We start from the raw sequence: 17,633 nt of genomic DNA on the forward strand, positions 1-17,633 counted from the left end.
TGTTTCAGACACAATGTCGGCACCAATACGCGCAATTTGCTCGTAATGCTTCCAGCCGGCAGTACGGCAGTGGTATCGTATAACAAATGACGTCGCAGACTTGTGACACATTTGTGGCGCTTCCAGAAATAATATTTGAAAACAGCGCTGCGTGAGTCACTGGTTAAGTGGTGAAATTGACACACTGCCCATAGTAGGTATGCATACTGAGTAATGATATGGAATGTTGCCCAAATTTCATGACAAATATGGTGTAGTGTACTAGATGCCCTTGTAGTTGTATAGCAGCAAAATGTGATTCACTACCATATGTACAGCACTATGCATACAAGATAAGATGCCTACATGTACATCCAAGACCTCATTGCATAATATGGCATATAATTCACCTTTCAATAATACACATTTTGTAGATTATCTGTAGAGAGGAGGTGTAAACAGGAAAATTTTAAAGTCATTGTTCCATACATTATAAGTCGATAAAAACTTCTGCCTAAAATCATTTAAAACAATCAAAATAGTTCTTGAAAGAGTGTTTGCATGTTTGCTTTTTTGTGTGTGTTTGATGTGGACTAAACTTTAATTAATACATAGTACATTACCATAGAGCCTTCATTTTAATACACTGTATCATCAAAGACTAAACACATGCTTCAAGGTAACCTCTGGGCTGCTACTTTTAGTCAATAAACCACATCAATTCAATTCAATCCACAATAATGTGCCTTGGAAATGTTTCCATAATTTTGCCCTCTTTATAAACTACTTTAAAACATGATATATTCGCGGCATGAATTTTTCGCAAATTGGAGCCGACGGCCTTTTTCGCCACATGAAATTTTCGCTAATGCATACAGTGTAGACAAGAACTTTCGCGTGCATTTTAATTTCGTGAATCTTGGCGCTCGCAAAATTCGTGAAATTAAAATGCATGCAAACATTCCTTGTTTTACAGTATGCATTGTTTCCATTTATCTGAGTCTCAATTAGACAATGGAGACTGTAGTAGGATTGTTCAGAAGAGGCCTCTTTAGTCCTAGGAAAAGATTGTATTATATGTGGGTTGACTTGCAAAAGAAAATAAAATGAATGAAAGTAGATCATATGCTCCCATTGAAGAAGAACTGAAGAGGTCTGGGAAACCTGGCTTAAAATCTCTCAGCTAAACTTGATAGCATAGCATCATAGCTCTAGCTACAATGATTACCCGGCTTAATTGCAGTGTAGCAGCAGGCATTCTTGAATTCTAATTGGACCAGTACCAATCAGGCAAATTCCAGTGCCCCTTCGCAATGTCTAAACCTTTAAAAGAACAAAGCACACAAGAAATATCAAAAACAGTGTTGTTGTTTTTAGTAAGTACCATATTACAGTACCTGGAAAAGTAAACTGTCTGTTGAGTACGCCATACTCTGTATCGATACGCCATACTTTTTAAATAGCCAGTCTAATTTTAAGTTAATCAGGACTTCCCTACAAGTTTACGAGTGGTTAAATTTGCGTACATGGAGTACAGCAATGAATTGTGGAATGTACACATGTACGGCAAATTTATGCTAGTAAGGAACAGAGTTTTGAATGCTGTGAAAGTCATGAATAGCATGTGACTTGCAAAATTCATGAAAGTAAAAAGCATGTGAAACATATGGCATATATATGGTAATATGAGACTACATTGTATTAGCCAGCTCAGTATGACCCTGCCATTATCTTGAAGCACCTTCTACAATTGTCTTGACCCCTTCAAGTCTAAGAGGTCTAAGTTTGGTACCGTATCTTTAAATTCATACTTTCTACTGTTCATATTGTGTCTCATGAGATAGACTAAAATACATTTAGTATATTCTCTTCGATTTGAATATTTGTTGTTCATATCGTCGCTGGAGTGACAAGACCTTGTATCTGAAATTTTGGTTAAAATGACTTTTTTGGATCAATGGTCAAATAATGGGTTAAGTGATGTCCTGTCCAAATCCCAACTATCTTACTCCAAAAATGAAGCCACTATGGCATGTCAAGGGAATGGCTTTCCCATTCGCTCTGATATCGCTTTGGCTGCCACGTTTTTTGGCTCTCCTGAACATTTGACATTTTGTAGATACGAGGTCTTCTCGCCCCAGTGACGATATAATTGTTTGGTTACAGAATTTTTAAAAGCCTCTTAATGTCTACTTATATTTTAATAATTCTTAAATTGGCAACACATTTGACAAGATTAAAGTTCCTGTTTCTCTCTGCAGATTAATGAATTCAACCAGTTTCATCGGATCTTTCTCCCATACAAGACTTGCAGTGATATTCAGCGTTGCCAATTTCATGACTGAGATGAGAATTTCTGCAGCAAAATTCCCCAGAGAATAGATGATTTAAAGGACAAGTTCACCTTCATAAACATAAGGATTGAGAGAATGTAGCAATATTAGTAGAACACATCATTGAAAGTTTGAGGAAAATCAGACAATCCGTTCAAAAGTTATGAATTTTTGAAGTTTTTGTGCAGTACCCGCTGGATGAGAAGACTACTGCAGTGTATGAATAACTTAGATGTCACATGCGTACAACAATATAAGGAAAATATAAAGAGAATTTCACAAAATTCCATCTTTTGAAAAAAGTACACATTCCCCTGACTCGTTACTGACAGATGTTATGGGTAATATTATTCCCCCTGCCTTTAGAAAGAGGCAAGTCAAGTGCACTTTTATTATGCCAAAAAAGTGAAAATATGTTGAATTTTCTTTTACATTTTCTTTATACTGTTGTACGCATATGACTCACAAGCTGTAGTAGTCTCCTCATCCAGCGGTTCCAACACAAAAATTTTAAAAATTCATAACTTTTGCATCGATTGTGCAATTTTCCTCAAACTTTCACTGATGTGTTCTACTAATATTGTTGCATTTTCTCAATCCTTATGTTTATGAAGGTGAACTTGTCCTTTAAAGAGACCGGAAATATTTAACATGCGACTTGTAGTCCTTATGTCAGGGTAGTGTCACCTTCTATATTAATGCTGTGCAGAACCTGCAATTCCTTCCTATCCACAAGGCCATGGTACTTAAAGAGACTGGAGAGTTCGTCTTTTGTGTTGTACTTCCAGTTTCATTTCAGCCGTCCTTTGTTGTCAATTTGCCAGCCTGCTTTATTATAGGAGCTGTTGCAGATGAACATGTTGTCAGAATGATGTAGAGAACCGGGCTCTTCATTTCCAGCGAGTACTTTTGGAGTTTCTCTTGAGGGATCCAGGAATAGTTTCGATTGAGAAACTACAGGAAGTTGAATTTTATATATTGTGCTTTGCATACTGCAACAGTGCATCGATGGTGGGAATCAATGTGTGGATAATGTAAACATCCATCTATATAGGAAAAACAGCCTAGATACCTTTATGAAGCAGTCATTGTGTTAGTTATTTTTACAGACTAGATAATTACTTTTTTCAGGAAATTCTAACCCCTTCTTGCCATTTTCATACAATTATGAACATATTGTCGTATGCATTTTTTAAATTTTTTTTATGATGCATGGACTTGTGGAAGAACAGCCTGTGGCTGAAACAAGTGACCGTGTGGAAATGAAATAAATGAATGAATGAATGAATGAATGCATGGCATGCACAATGTAAATGTGACATATCCACTACAGACAAGTGGCATTGGTAAGGGGTTCTTATAAAAGAGAGACAGGTATACATACATGTGTAACACAGACCTGAAAAAATACTGAACTGTATACAGTTAACTCTGATATGGACAAAGGTAATCCACTACTGTCTAGATTATGTTGTACGTACATGTAGGCCCTCATCACACACAGGCTATTGGTATGGCCAAAAATGGAGAGCTTTGTTTGTCGAATGTTATTCCTTTTCATGGAGACAAAAATCTACAAACTCAAAACTTTTATACTGGTAAAGCACATCCTGATCAAATTACTGGTTGACAGCGTATGTGTGACCAGGCATTTATATTGCCTAACACATAATTTTGCTTATGACCAGTCATTAACAAAGTATAATGACCGGTCATTAGGATTTTTTTATGTTGCGATGGTGACCAGGTAAGATATAATCTTAATCACGAGTGATGAGGGTGACACGTCAAATGAAAAGGATCTTCTTCATCATTTTATTAAACAAACATGGATCACTTTGTTCAGGCATTTAATAGTATAATTACCCACATTTGGTACCTTCGAAACAGTCCAAACGCCCTTGGTTACTGCCTCAGGCATATAGACTGTTCCAAAGATATTGTATCTTGTGTGGGTAATTCTAACTAAAGCAATCACTCATGTGTTATTATTCATATATATAGCTATGGAGCCACTTTCCAATATATATCAATTATATATCAATACATTGTTTCATCCACCAATCTATCTGTATCATCCCTTCCTAGGTTTATATTCCATCATTTTTCTTCTATCAACAAACCTCTCCACTGCCCTTCTTTCTCTTTCATACACAGCCTGATTCTGGCTATCACTACCTGGTCTGTCTCCCACATTTCTCTTTGATTGTTGCTGTAAAGCCGGGATGCTTCCACGATAAACTTCTCCATCAAATGTTGCAGACAAATGTCAGCAGTTGCAGGCAGAAAACCAAGTCTCCCCCCCCCCTCCCACACCAAATCCATCATTCACCATGTCCCCTTCTTTCTCTTTCTCTCCCCCCTTCATTAGCGGTACACATAAACAAGACAATAATCAATTTGATGAGTTCGTGGGATGGGGACTTTCCAGAAAATCTACGACAACAGCGGTTGCGCATCACCTCCGGGATTTATGCATCCTACCGCTCATGTCGCCGCCCCATAAACCCGGGCATTACGAGCTAAGGATAAAAAAAAGGATAGAAAAAAGGACTTGTCCTGATGCATTATGGGTGATAAATGTCTTCTCGCAGAGAAACTGCCAGCTTGACATTTGAGCGGGATGGTAGGAACTGGAAACTAGCATTTCTGTTCCTGTCTGATATTTCTTCCGTTGTCTTGGTAATATGAGAGAGTACTGTCACAACAAATGGTCAATACACTTTCAATACCTGGGATATAGTCTCCTGTATTCAGATTTCATAATCTCATTCGAAGGCAATTGATTTTGTGCACAAATGAATGCTGTGGTACTGCAAAAGTGGATATTTTCGTGCGACTAATTTTTCGCGCTCAGCGGGGTAAGAAGAGTTTCGCGTGTTTTTAATTCCACAGAATCAAGTCATCAACTGCTGGAACATATGGCAAACAAAAATATTTGCGTGCTTTTATTTTCGCGCTTGTTTTGGGTTGCGCGAAATGTGCGAAAATTTTCACTTTTACAGTATCAACAACAGTACTCTCGGATTTAAACTTTTCACTACCCTTCTTCATGCATGAAATTCAATACAAAGCCAGTATACTTCGTAACCCACTTTGTGGGCATACAAATAATGTAGAAGGTCCATTCTGTTGGGAACTACCACAGTATCAAATCTCATTGCATTTGGTCATTTAGCTAATGCTATTATACACAAAAGAAAATCCCAACAATTTGGCAATTAAGAATTATGGTGATTTTTTGCCACCACGATATACACTGGATGTGCATCTGATTAGGTAATCTGCAGCATGTAAATCATGAAAGACTTATACCTCTGCCACTACTAAAACTCTACAAGTACAAATGAAAGCACATAGAATATGGACTGCTTGCAAGTCAGTGTTTTAAGTGGTATTGTCTATAAATGTTTAAACGAATCAATAAATATTTACTCATGACAGAATACGGAAGCGACAGTCTTATTATAACAAAGCAATCACTTGACAGATATGATCAAACTGGCTACTATATTTGGGCATCTCTCTTTCTAAATAACAGCTGTGTTACCATCACATGTCAGTTACCTTTGATGATTCACTTGTTTTCATATTCCAACCTCAATAACAATGAGAGTTCAAATAGTGTTTGCATTCTGCACGCTGCATCAAAATCACTGGAAAAATATGGTAAGAAAAGACATTAAACGAACAAAATAAAGCTGCCAGAATTTCTTACAAATATCACTTCTGTACTCTAGTGATGCTGAATTTTTAGAAAGCTGTAACCTTCTTTAATACTCCTTGCCAAAGTTTGCTCAAAACTACAATAAATCATTAATAGATTATCTTAAACTTGTATACGACATGTGGGATACTGGTTTCCTTCCACAAAGGCAAGTGCATATCCTGGGACATCGGGCACTATGAGACACACAGAGCTTGAGTTTTTGTTGGTGGATGGGAAACTTGGCACAGTATCAGCAAACGAAACAAGACATGCCAAATCATGCATTGCATCATAGTGCAGAAGTTGATCACACAAAGCCTCTAGAGGTAACATCAAATATGTTGGCACAATGCAATGGTCAGATAATCAATGACGATGATCCCATTTCATACTACTTAATATCAGCGACAACTGCCACATTTTCGTGACAAATTTGCTCTCAGCCAATCAGACGCAAGGATTTCAGTAGCTTGTAACAACTATTGCAACTTGTCACTGATAACAAGTTTTATGATTCAAGGCCCACATCTAGAAAGCTCAGAACATAATAAAGCTTACTGGTCTCATCATTTGAAGCTTTCCCGTATGTACCAAGGTATATAATAACAAATATGTGTACCGTGCTATATTTCCCCAAGAAAAAAAAAATTAACTTAAGATAAAATAAAGCAAAACAAAAGCAAAACTACAGTGCTCACACAGGAACACGTATATCTTTGGTGGGTCTGCATTAAAAGCGATTGCTCAATGCAATCACATGTCCTTTTTTGACATAACTGTGACAGTTGAATCCATTTCATATTTTGAGTACTATACCCCTGTGTCATAATTATCAAACAAGCACAACATTGAAAAAAAAAATGCCACACAACAGTCCAGAAATTCTACCATGGCACATACAGCAGTGACCATCACATCACAGGGAAGATATCAACTTTGCATCATTCCATTTTGACTGCGACACAGACAGAAATGACCACTCCAGCTCACAACAGAGCTCAAGTTATGAAGTCCAAGTCTGAGAAATCTTCATTCCGCAGCTGACCATTAAATGATACAAATGATGCACAGGACAGAGTGGATCGGTGAGAATTGGATTTTCACTGATTCACGAAATGCGCATCATTTGTTTTATAAAATGGGCCCGTAAATTCGTGAAATTCAACCTTTTTCCCCACCATGGGTCTGGTACACCTACATTACTGTACAAGGCTTGAGTCATGCGTTCGGATTTTATGAGATGCATGGCTCATGTGGATCAGTGAAAATCAATGCATGATAATTGACCAATCAGACTGCACAGATTCTAAAGCCCATTCTGCAATACAGTATGTTACATACAGTAAAGACTTAAAAAAAAAAACACCCAAAACAATATTGTATATAACCATCTCCTCTGCAAGTGAAGGAAAACCTAGGTCTATAAAATGGTGGATTACGGACGAACTGTATCCGTAACAGCAACAGCATTGCTTCGACTGGAACCTGCCAGAAAAACGCTGAATTCTACAAGACTCTGTACAGTCTCAGCAACAACAAATGCCTATTACAAAATTGTATATCGAATACCAAATCCATGCTCCCATTTCATGCTCTTACTTGTTTGTCTGTCTCCATAGCTGATGGCTTCAGCCAGGGGGTTCCATCCGTGCACATTTTTCGACTTGACAGGTGCCCCATGGGCTAGCAGTAGGTGCATACATTCTGATTTCAAAAGAAAAGTAAACGATAAGAGCATCAATGACATTAACAGGAAATGTAGTAGCAGTATTTATTTCAGGTATGACTGATCAATAAAAACAAGAATAATGATATGTCATCATCATCATTATCATATCATCATCATCATAATCATAATATTTTACTAAGAATAATGATAGTAATATTGCTAATTGGACAACAAAAAAAAAAAAATGCATTAACTTATATATCAGGTGAAATAAGCAGATGCAACTGTGTTTTAAATTGATTAAAACAAATCAATTCACTGTGAATATGAATCCTACTTAGGGGTAAGAGCCATTTTTAAACACTATTAAAGCTGTTGACAGTAATAGTAATGTACAATGTATGACTTCAACATTTAAGAAAAAAAAAAGATATATGATATGTGGTGGCCCGACATTAATTTTTAGTGGCACCGAGCAACTGGGCCACCCCTAATGTCTAGCCCTGTGGAGGGCTGTGCAGTACTGTGACAAAATAAGAAAGGATAGTCAATTTAATATACTTAGATTAAGTCATGCAAACAAATTTTCATGACTATCACAACTCTCTGTCTCATTTTCAGCGAAGATCTGCTGCCATAAATTGCATATTTATATATGCAATTTATGGATATATATGCATATATTGCAATATATGCATATATTGCAATACCGACGTGTTGGCTCAGTGAGTAGAGCGGTTGCCCTCACAATCGGGAGGTCGTGGGTTCAAACCCCGGCCGCATCATACCAAAAGACGTTAAAAGATGGGAGTTGCTGCTACCTTGTTTGCCGTTCAACAGTTGAAAAGGTTAGAGCAACGTTGATCTGGCGCTGCTCAGTGGCTGCCGGCCCACGATCAATTGGGCAAAATGAATTTCCAGTCTTGGACAATAAAATTTGGAGTTTATATCCAAAACAATTATTATTATTATTATTATATTTTTATGTACAATGTAATAACTAGCACAGACATTCAGATATTCATTCCAAATTATATGCAGTCCCTCTTGCACATTAAATGTCACTGATCAGAATATTAAGGGTTACAGTCTAGGAAAATACGGTTCACACTGCTGTAGAATTTAAATCCCCAGGGAAATCAGGGATTATTTTCACCGGTGTGTTAATCAAAATCTCCTTTCTCAGAAAACACATGTAACAAACTGCATATTTCAAACGTAGTACCTACATTAGAGCACTTGCAACATAAAGTTGATCTATCAACCTCCTTTTTAACCCCTACAGGACATACTCATTTTGCTATAACAAACATGCATTTTCCCATTGACACTTGCCTGAGTGTTCTCCGGACTCGTCTTCAATGGGTTAAAAATCTGGGATGTGACCAAGAAGATTGAGGGGCCAATATCTTTATTTTTGTACATTAAGCATGTACAAATACATGTACACTGTAGGTGTTGTAATACTGTAGTTTGTAAGGATATAGATTCAATATAGTCATATTAACACATCAATTTAATTTCAAAACAGAGTGTACTGTGAGTGCAAGTATGTGTTTTCTCACTTACCCTTATGTCCAAGTATAACAGCAAGATGAAGTGGAGTATTTCCTGCACATAAAAGAGAACATTTTAAACACAACCTCAGTTTGTTTTTGCGGGAGGTTTCTCAACTGTGGTCAAAATATCCAACACGGGCACAATTTCGCCACAAGTGCACCTTTGACTACTACGTACATCTTCCCCCTTCTACATTAATTCATACAGACACAAAAAGCATAACTTGATTTTTAACAAATATTCACACAATCAAATTTTTCATATTGAAGACAGGACACATCTCCTTTTTTTCTCTCTTTCTATTTTGTGCAAAATGTCGAGAAATATCTTTACTTAGAAGTAGGTCTCGTAAACTTTACTTTACTTTAATCCATCGATGCTAGTAGGGCTGGGCCTGTTCATCGATCGATCGGTGGTCATTTGAATCAATTTTTCAATTTCTATGGCAAAGATGGTTAAGTTTAGCCAAAGAAGAAGAAAAATAGCATTAGCAATAGAATTCTCTATCATTCTAATACTCATGCACATGATTATAAATACAGCATAATCCATCACTGTGGAGTGTTATACATGTAGGCCTACATGTACCAGTCTCTTTGTTCATAACCGGCATCACTGATACCAGGGTAGATAATAATTGATTTCTGATGTTGAATTTTGCCATGATTTTAAATGTTAGAGGTGGTTGTGTTGTCAGAGAGAGTGACATGTGTGAATTTGTAGGTCTGGAAATCTGTTAAATTCAGCCTTTTTTTGGAAGCATCATATTTTTCATGATGAAAATCCTGCCTTTTTAATGTGCAAAGGTTTATATAGGTGGATTATTTTTACATCTGGACCCACATGAACTGTGATATTTTAAGGTGAATTTTTTGGTATGTGCTGTGAGGGAATACAAATCTTCACAGAGGTCCCACCTACTTCATCCTGCGTATGGAACTGCATGTCTTCATAGTATGCTGAGCTGCCAACCCAGAGTGAACAAGTGGATCTACACATCAAGTTTAAGTTCCTACCAGCAAGCATCAAGAACAAGATATCATCCCCCATGGCTCTCAGATGTGTTCAAGCAATGTTGATTTTCTTCTCCTGTACCCGGTGGTGATGTATTTTTGCTGCTTCTACCATTCTTTCTTATTATTACTCCAGTGGTGAACCAGATATTGCATAATTTGTACAACATGGAGGTAAAGAGGTCACATCCCCTCTTTTTTGCATTGTTCAGTGCATTTTATGTGCTCCATATGGTGAGCAATGGCTGTTGTAACACCTGTATGCAAGCAACTTCATTCAGAATGTCAAATATTGACAGCTCTTCAGCTATCTACATGACTGTGCACCAAAGACCAAAGATTCTTCATACAAACCTGAGCTTTCTTGCTTTCCGCTCAACATCAATGAGTCATCTTGCCATTCTTCTACTTCTTGGTGGCCAAGTGGAAACAAATCCTGGCCCTTCTACAGTGCAAGAGTATCCATGTACTGTTTGTGGTAACGAGGTATGTGAAACTGATCAAGCAATTCTATGTGATGTCTGTGACCAATGGTGTCACATTACTTGTGTTGGGATCTCTTCACACTCCTATCAACGCCTTGTAAATCAGTCAAAAAGTTTTGCATGGAGCTGTTTCCAGTGTGGCTCCATGAACGTCACGCCATGTATATCATTACAAGGATTTGATCTCTCCGATGAAAATGTGTTCTCCCCCCTGCGTGATCTGGATCAAGATGCAGCTGATGTTTCCAACACCCAGTCTAACTTCCCATTGACTTCCACGCCCAAAGGTAGTCCAAACAGGAAAACCTCCACCCCTAAGCCATGCTTTTCATCCCCAAGACCTTCACGTCCTGCCAAAATCAAGAGAAAGGTCTTGAAAGCGATGGCGTTGAACTGTAACGGTCTTAAGGGGAGCTCAAAAAGAGCTAACTTTCTAGCAGCCATTACACACCATGCACCTGATATCATCTTGGGATGTGAATCTAAGATTAATGAAGATATTTCTTCTTACTCAATCTTCCCCGATGACTACATAGTTTTCCGAAAGGACAGAAACCAGCATGGTGGTGGTGTTTTCATTGCTATCAAAAACTCAATTACAGCCAGTGGATGTCCTCAATTTACTACTAACTGTGAATCCCAATGGTGTTCTATAGAGATGGAAGGTTCAAAACCACTCATCTTTGGTTGCTATTACTGCCCACCAAACAATCGTCCGGCTAGTGTTGATGGCCTTGCTGAGTCCCTGTCCTTACTGATGAGCAGTTGTCGTAAACACCCAAATGTCATCATAGCTGGGGATTTCAACCATCCAGACATAAACTGGGACACGCAGTCTACAACAAATCCTGCTACTGCTGCTACGCATCAGAAGTTATTGGATGTACTACTGAGTAATTCCTTGTTTCAGATGGTGAAAGATGTTACTCGCCCTTCTTCAGGGAACACCCTCGATCTGATAGTCACGTCTAACCCCGCTCTTATTGATGATGTTAAAGTACACCCTGGCATCTCGGACCATCACATCCTGACATTCAACATCTCATCTAGGCCAAAGTACCAATCAAAACCTCCAAGAAAAATCCACCTTTTCAACAAAGTTGACCTTGACGAACTCAAGCAAGCTGCTGCAGAATTTTCAACTCACTTCCTTCAGTCTGACCCTGAAAACAGAGATGTGGAAACAAACTGGACAATCATCGCAAACTTCCTGACGAGATGTCTGACGGAACTCGTGCCATCGAAGATGACCAAAGGTAAGCGACATCTACCATGGATCACCCCAGCAATTAAACGGCAGATGAGAAAGAGGGACCGCCTCTTCAAGAGTGCCCTTCGTCAGAATAGTACAGCCACATGGGGGAAGTTCCGAGAGTTTAGAAATCAAGTGGCAAAAACTGTGCACAAGGCCCACCGTGACTATGTAAATGACATAATCGGGACCAGTCTGGCAGACAACCCCAAAGCTTTTTGGTCATACGTCAAAAGCTGCAGATCTGAGCACATCGGAATACCATCTCTTCGTACTACATCCAAGTTGTGTGCCACAGCTACTGAAAAAGCAGAGGCTTTGAACGATTATTTTCATGAGATGTTTTCAAGTGAAAATACTGAACAGAACCCATCTAAAGGCCACTCTGATTATGCATCGATAGGTCACCTGCACTTTCACAGGACTGGAGTGGAGAAGCAACTAAAGCAATTAAACCCCTCCAAGGCCAGCGGGCCAGACGAGATCCCACCCAGACTCCTGCAGCTTATTGCACATGAGATAGCCCCAGCTCTGTCATTCCTATACCAACAGAGCTACAATGATGGTATAGTTCCATCACAATGGAGACAGGCCCTCGTAGCTCCTGTACACAAGTCTGGTGACAAGAGCGAGACCTCAAACTACCGGCCTATTTCACTAACCTGCATTTGTTGCAAGGTAATGGAACATATTGTCCTTAGCCAAGTTTCAAAGCATCTTGCATCCTGTAACATCCTCTCAGATGCACAGCATGGCTTCCGCCGAGGACTCTCCACCACCACTCAGCTCACATCTACACTACATGACTGGTCCTCCACCATCCAGAAGCGTAGCCAGGTTGATGCTGTTTTCTTGGATTTCCAGAAGGCCTTCGATCGGGTGCCCCATCAACGTCTGTGTACCAAGCTTCGCTATTATGGCATAACGGGGGACACACTAAACTGGATTATGTCATTTCTCACCAACAGACAGCAAGCTGTGGTTGTTGATGGTTCCAAGTCCACATGGAAGAATGTTACGTCTGGAGTGCCCCAAGGCTCAGTACTAGGACCAACTCTTTTTCTCCTCTTCATAAATGACATACAAGATAATATCCAGTCTAATATCCGCCTCTTTGCTGATGACTGTGTCATTTACAGAGAAATAAATGCAATCTCAGACCATCACATACTACAACAAGACCTCCTGCAATTATCCACGTGGTCTTCAACTTGGCTTATGAGCTTCAATGTGAAGAAATGTGCCGTCCTATCTATCACCCGGAAACGTAATCCCTCCGTTTTCCAGCATCATCTCCACAATGTCCATATACCTAAGGCACAGGAATACAAGTACCTGGGAGTGACAATCACTCATGACTTGAGCTGGAACAAACATTGCCAGAACATCAGACACAGAGCAAGCAAGACATTAGGGCTTCTCCGCAGAACATTATCCCCATGCACGAAGGAAGTAAAGGCCAGAGCCTATACCGCACTTGTCCGGCCCCAACTAGAATATGCATCAGAGGCCTGGAACCCACACACAGCTACAATGGTAAACTCTCTTGAGCAGGTGCAGAAAACTGCTGCTCGGTTTGTACATGGAGACTACAGGTATTCAACATCTTCCTCAACGCTGGTCTCGGCTCTTGGTTGGGATAGTCTCCACACACGACGCCTCCTTGCACAGTGCACCCTCTTTCATAAGATACACTACTGTCAACTTCTACGTTTACCACATGTGATTTTCCCAGCTACCTACATAGGAAGGCATGATCATAAGCTCAAGTACATAATCCCAATCGCGACCATAGATGTGTTTAAATTTTCCTTTTTTCCCCGAGCTGTTAGAACCTGGAACCATCTGCCAGGACCTGTGGTCACAATTACCAACCCATTAACATTCAGAGAGGCTGCCCTTCCAGTCATCCGAGTGATGCAGCCTCCTGTTGGGTCACACATGCTCTAAGAAAAGATGCATGTTTTTTTTACTAGCACTATGCACCGTCACTTTTATTGTACATTAGTGACATTTAAAATCATCCTGTTCACCATGTCACCTCTCACTGACGCACGACACTTCTACCATCCCGGGATAGTTTCAAGGAACTGCTGAAAGGGATTACTACTTCAAGGTTCAAGGTACTTTGATTTCGATTTAGTGTCAAGAGATTTTTATGGTTTTCGTTGCCTTTGGTAGCCTCAGTTGTGTCGATGATTCCCTTGTTTCTACCTAAATCCCGCACCAAGGTTAGACCTCCATGCCAACATTTTACCACGCGCAAAAGCATAGGTTTCTACATGTAGCTGGTGGTAGAATTTTGGACAGGGTTCTGGTACAATTATGGGCTGCTTGTTTTAATAACTTTTAATTTGAATTTCTTCCATCATCATTTCATATCATTTGGACAGTTTCTATATGTAGTCATCATCCCACAGCATGCAGACAGATTCTTTTAAGTCTGGAGGTAGATCCTTTTCATGCTCAGTCAAAATCTCTCAGTCTTTACTCTTACACTAACTGCATGAAATTGAATTATCAAAATGACAGCTACATCATTTACACATTTAGGATTTGATTTGAAATGCAGATCTTGAATGAGTGCTCATCACATGCCAGTTCATCAATGCTTTGACCAATGACAGCAAATTCCATGGTCTGATCAGTGATGTTTGTATAAGCTGTTCTTTTTGCGAGGGTTTAATTTTCGCGAATTTCGCAAATCACATTTGGATCGCGAATTTAACAACACGCGAAAATGTCTCAATTCGCTTTGTTAATAATAATAGTGCACTAACGTAAGCATCGGCGTCGATTCGCGAAAACAACATCTCACGAAAATATCTATGACCTCGTCATTTGCGAAAATATTTGTACGCGAAAATAACAGCGTATACAGGAGTGTTAGATATTACTGTCATGTTTGAAATTGGAGTGGAAAGTTATCTCTCCGGTGAGTTGTGGAATAATCAGGCCAGGGATTACAGAACTTCTGAAGACTAACATAGCAGGTCTAGTCTTTAGGACTTTGTATTTGTAATAAAGCCTAATCAGCTGATTGGGATTACAAAATTGCAATTGTGAAACATAAGCTAGTCACATTACAGTGAGCGAGCTGTAGTTGAATTGGGGCATCCCGTCAGAGTTCAGCGGTGCTGCTGAAAATTTCCCCGTATACCTCATGCACACACACACAAGCCTTCACTCGCTCTGAATCTACAGCCAGTCAAGCAGTCAAGTCGAGCCAGTCGAGAGCCGTACAGTGCAATGGAATACCCACGGTTCACTTACCGTGGACGTCTTTCTGTGCGATATCGTATTTGTGAGACCGGAGCACAGCGGAAAGTTGCTTCAAGTCATCGTGAAAGACGCATTTGTGGAGCGGGAACGAGGTGTTGGTGGTCATGGTAGATGGAATACGATCATACTATTCCTTGAAGACGTTGATAAATATTTCAGTCGATATCTACATCCATTTACTTGCGGGAAAAATCTCTCACAACATGAAACCTTATTACGACAACCCCTGTGTTGCTGCCGTTCATGCATCGGATTCTAACCATAGCATTTCGCTGTATACATATGTACTGTATACGTACAGTGCAGTACCTGAGTGTGTATTGCCAATATCGTATTTACATTTGCACCGCGCCTGCGCGTAAACTTAAAAGTGCAGTGAACTCCAGACCTTTAAACCCGTTTTAGGGAAAATCCCACAACACGCACTGACAAGATCACCTCTCATTAATATAAATATCAATGGAATTTAAAAAAAGCCACTGAAAATTTTTGTCTTCCTGGGTTAATTCGGTAGACAAGGCAACCTTTCCATACAAGTTTACGTTAGTCAATCAAGGCTTCAGGGATGTGCTTTTAGGATACTCTTAATTACCTTTTAGAAGATTGATATCCAGGCGGGAGCTTTCTATTAAAGTAATCGTTATATTACCTTCAGTGACGTCATGTGGGGGCAATATGATTCTAGAATTTGACTAGCTGCAGACAGGGCTAGATTGAATTGATGTGTATTATGTAGACCATAATGACATAACAAATATTGTCTCTTGAGTCGTAATAATCGTATGAGTTGACAGTCTTTTGGGATTTATTTTCCCCTCCTCAATATCAGTATCTTCCCTCGCTGCAGGCCTCGGGAAAATGTTATCTGTCGGGAAAAATATAACTCCAGCAGGAATGTTAGGTGTTATAATTACACATCTAAAAATCCTGTTTTTGTATGATACACAAAAGAAAAAATATCAATCAATAAGACCGTGTTGCAATGTTTGAATGTCATGTATATACCTGTAAGGCCCATCAAAATCAGCTCTACCCACATGTTATGTGGGAACAATACCAAATTATCATGGATGATACATGATAATAGTAGAAGTAACAGTAGTAATGATAATGATAACAATAAAGATAATGATAAAGAGTTTGAATGCAAAAAAAAAGATGAATGGCATTTTCAAAGTTTTTTACCAAAGTAAGGTCATCATCGAATTAGAGAAAAATAAATTCTTTTCAAAAATGCCGCTCTCATAATCATTTTTTTTCAATCATTCAACAAGAACTGATTTTGAAAATACTATTAGAATTATCATATGTATTTTAATTGTCTTCTTTGTTTTATTTTGCGGATCTAATCTCAATATCTCAAATTAATAATAGAAATGTGTATATCTGTTTTAAGAATTTAAGCCCTTAAAATGTTCTCATTTGCGAGGATTTATCAGTGTTAACCCTGCCCTTCGAGAGAGCCCTGCTAGTATAGTTACCCTGGATCACCAGGTACCTATTTTACCACCCAGTGAGACATTGTGGGTCAGACTGATATATTATGCAAAAAGAATCATATCTCACCATATCTGATTGTATCACCTACTCTTCTGTAAATAGTCAGAATTCTTTGCTTGAAAATGAGATCGTTAAATCTAGAAATAGCTTTGACATCCTATTCTAAGATGAATTTATGAAATGATTTTTTTAATGAAGATAAGATATTCTGATAGAAAAAATATTACTCACTTAATAAAATTGATACAACCTAATTTGTATACACAAGCAATCTGCTAATACCCTATTTTGTGACAACAGGCATGATTCGATGTTGATGAAATTAAGAGAGAGTGAGAGAGAGAGAGAGGGAGAGAGAGCACAAGAATAGAAGACGGAAGAAGCGAATAAAAAGAAAGACAAGAAGCAGATGAAGAGCGGAGGGATCACAGGGGCAGGACTACTGTATGTAGTGGATAAACTGATATCAAAGATCCTACTAGGATCTTTGCTGATATGGGAAAGCAGAAGAAAGAATGAGAGGATGAGGTAGAGGTGGACGTGGAAATAGATAAGATGAGAACGTCAGTGATGAGAGAGGGTAAGGTGAAAAGGATCTGAAAATAAATATGTTTGCAGAGAGAGACATTTTCCAAAGTTGTGTTGATATTATCATCACTATCATCACCACTACCACCAACACCACCACTACTATACAGCTACTCATCTCTAGAGGGCGCAATATTATTGTGGGCGTATACAATTCACAAACACATACAGCACATGGGGTGGAGCAACACAACGCGAACTGAAAAGAACGATCAAGACCGCGGTGCTTGAATGTGCGTTCATGCCATCTTTTCATTTCGATT

The 17,633-nt window shown here is 39.0% G+C and overlaps 1 protein-coding gene across 1 annotated transcript in view; it reads right to left on the reverse strand.

Annotated features, from left to right (window-relative positions):
- The window catches only part of LOC139719067 (ankyrin repeat domain-containing protein 13C-B-like), a 53,489-nt gene extending 37,969 nt beyond the window's left edge, over positions 1-15,520 (reverse strand). The window contains exons 1-3 of the mRNA XM_071630509.1: positions 15,274-15,520; positions 9,260-9,301; positions 7,621-7,725 (exon numbers count right to left, since the gene is read on the reverse strand). Of these exons, the coding sequence (XP_071486610.1) occupies positions 7,621-7,725; positions 9,260-9,301; positions 15,274-15,388 (262 nt within the window). The 5' untranslated portion in view covers positions 15,389-15,520. The remainder of the gene's footprint in view (positions 1-7,620; positions 7,726-9,259; positions 9,302-15,273) is intronic.
- Positions 15,521-17,633: the final 2,113 nt, after the last annotated feature.

Source organism: Diadema antillarum, unplaced genomic scaffold, assembly GCF_040938485.1.
Source record: "Diadema antillarum isolate AM-2024a unplaced genomic scaffold, OU_Dant_1.0 scf00000103, whole genome shotgun sequence".
NCBI lineage: Eukaryota > Metazoa > Echinodermata > Echinoidea > Diadematoida > Diadematidae > Diadema > Diadema antillarum.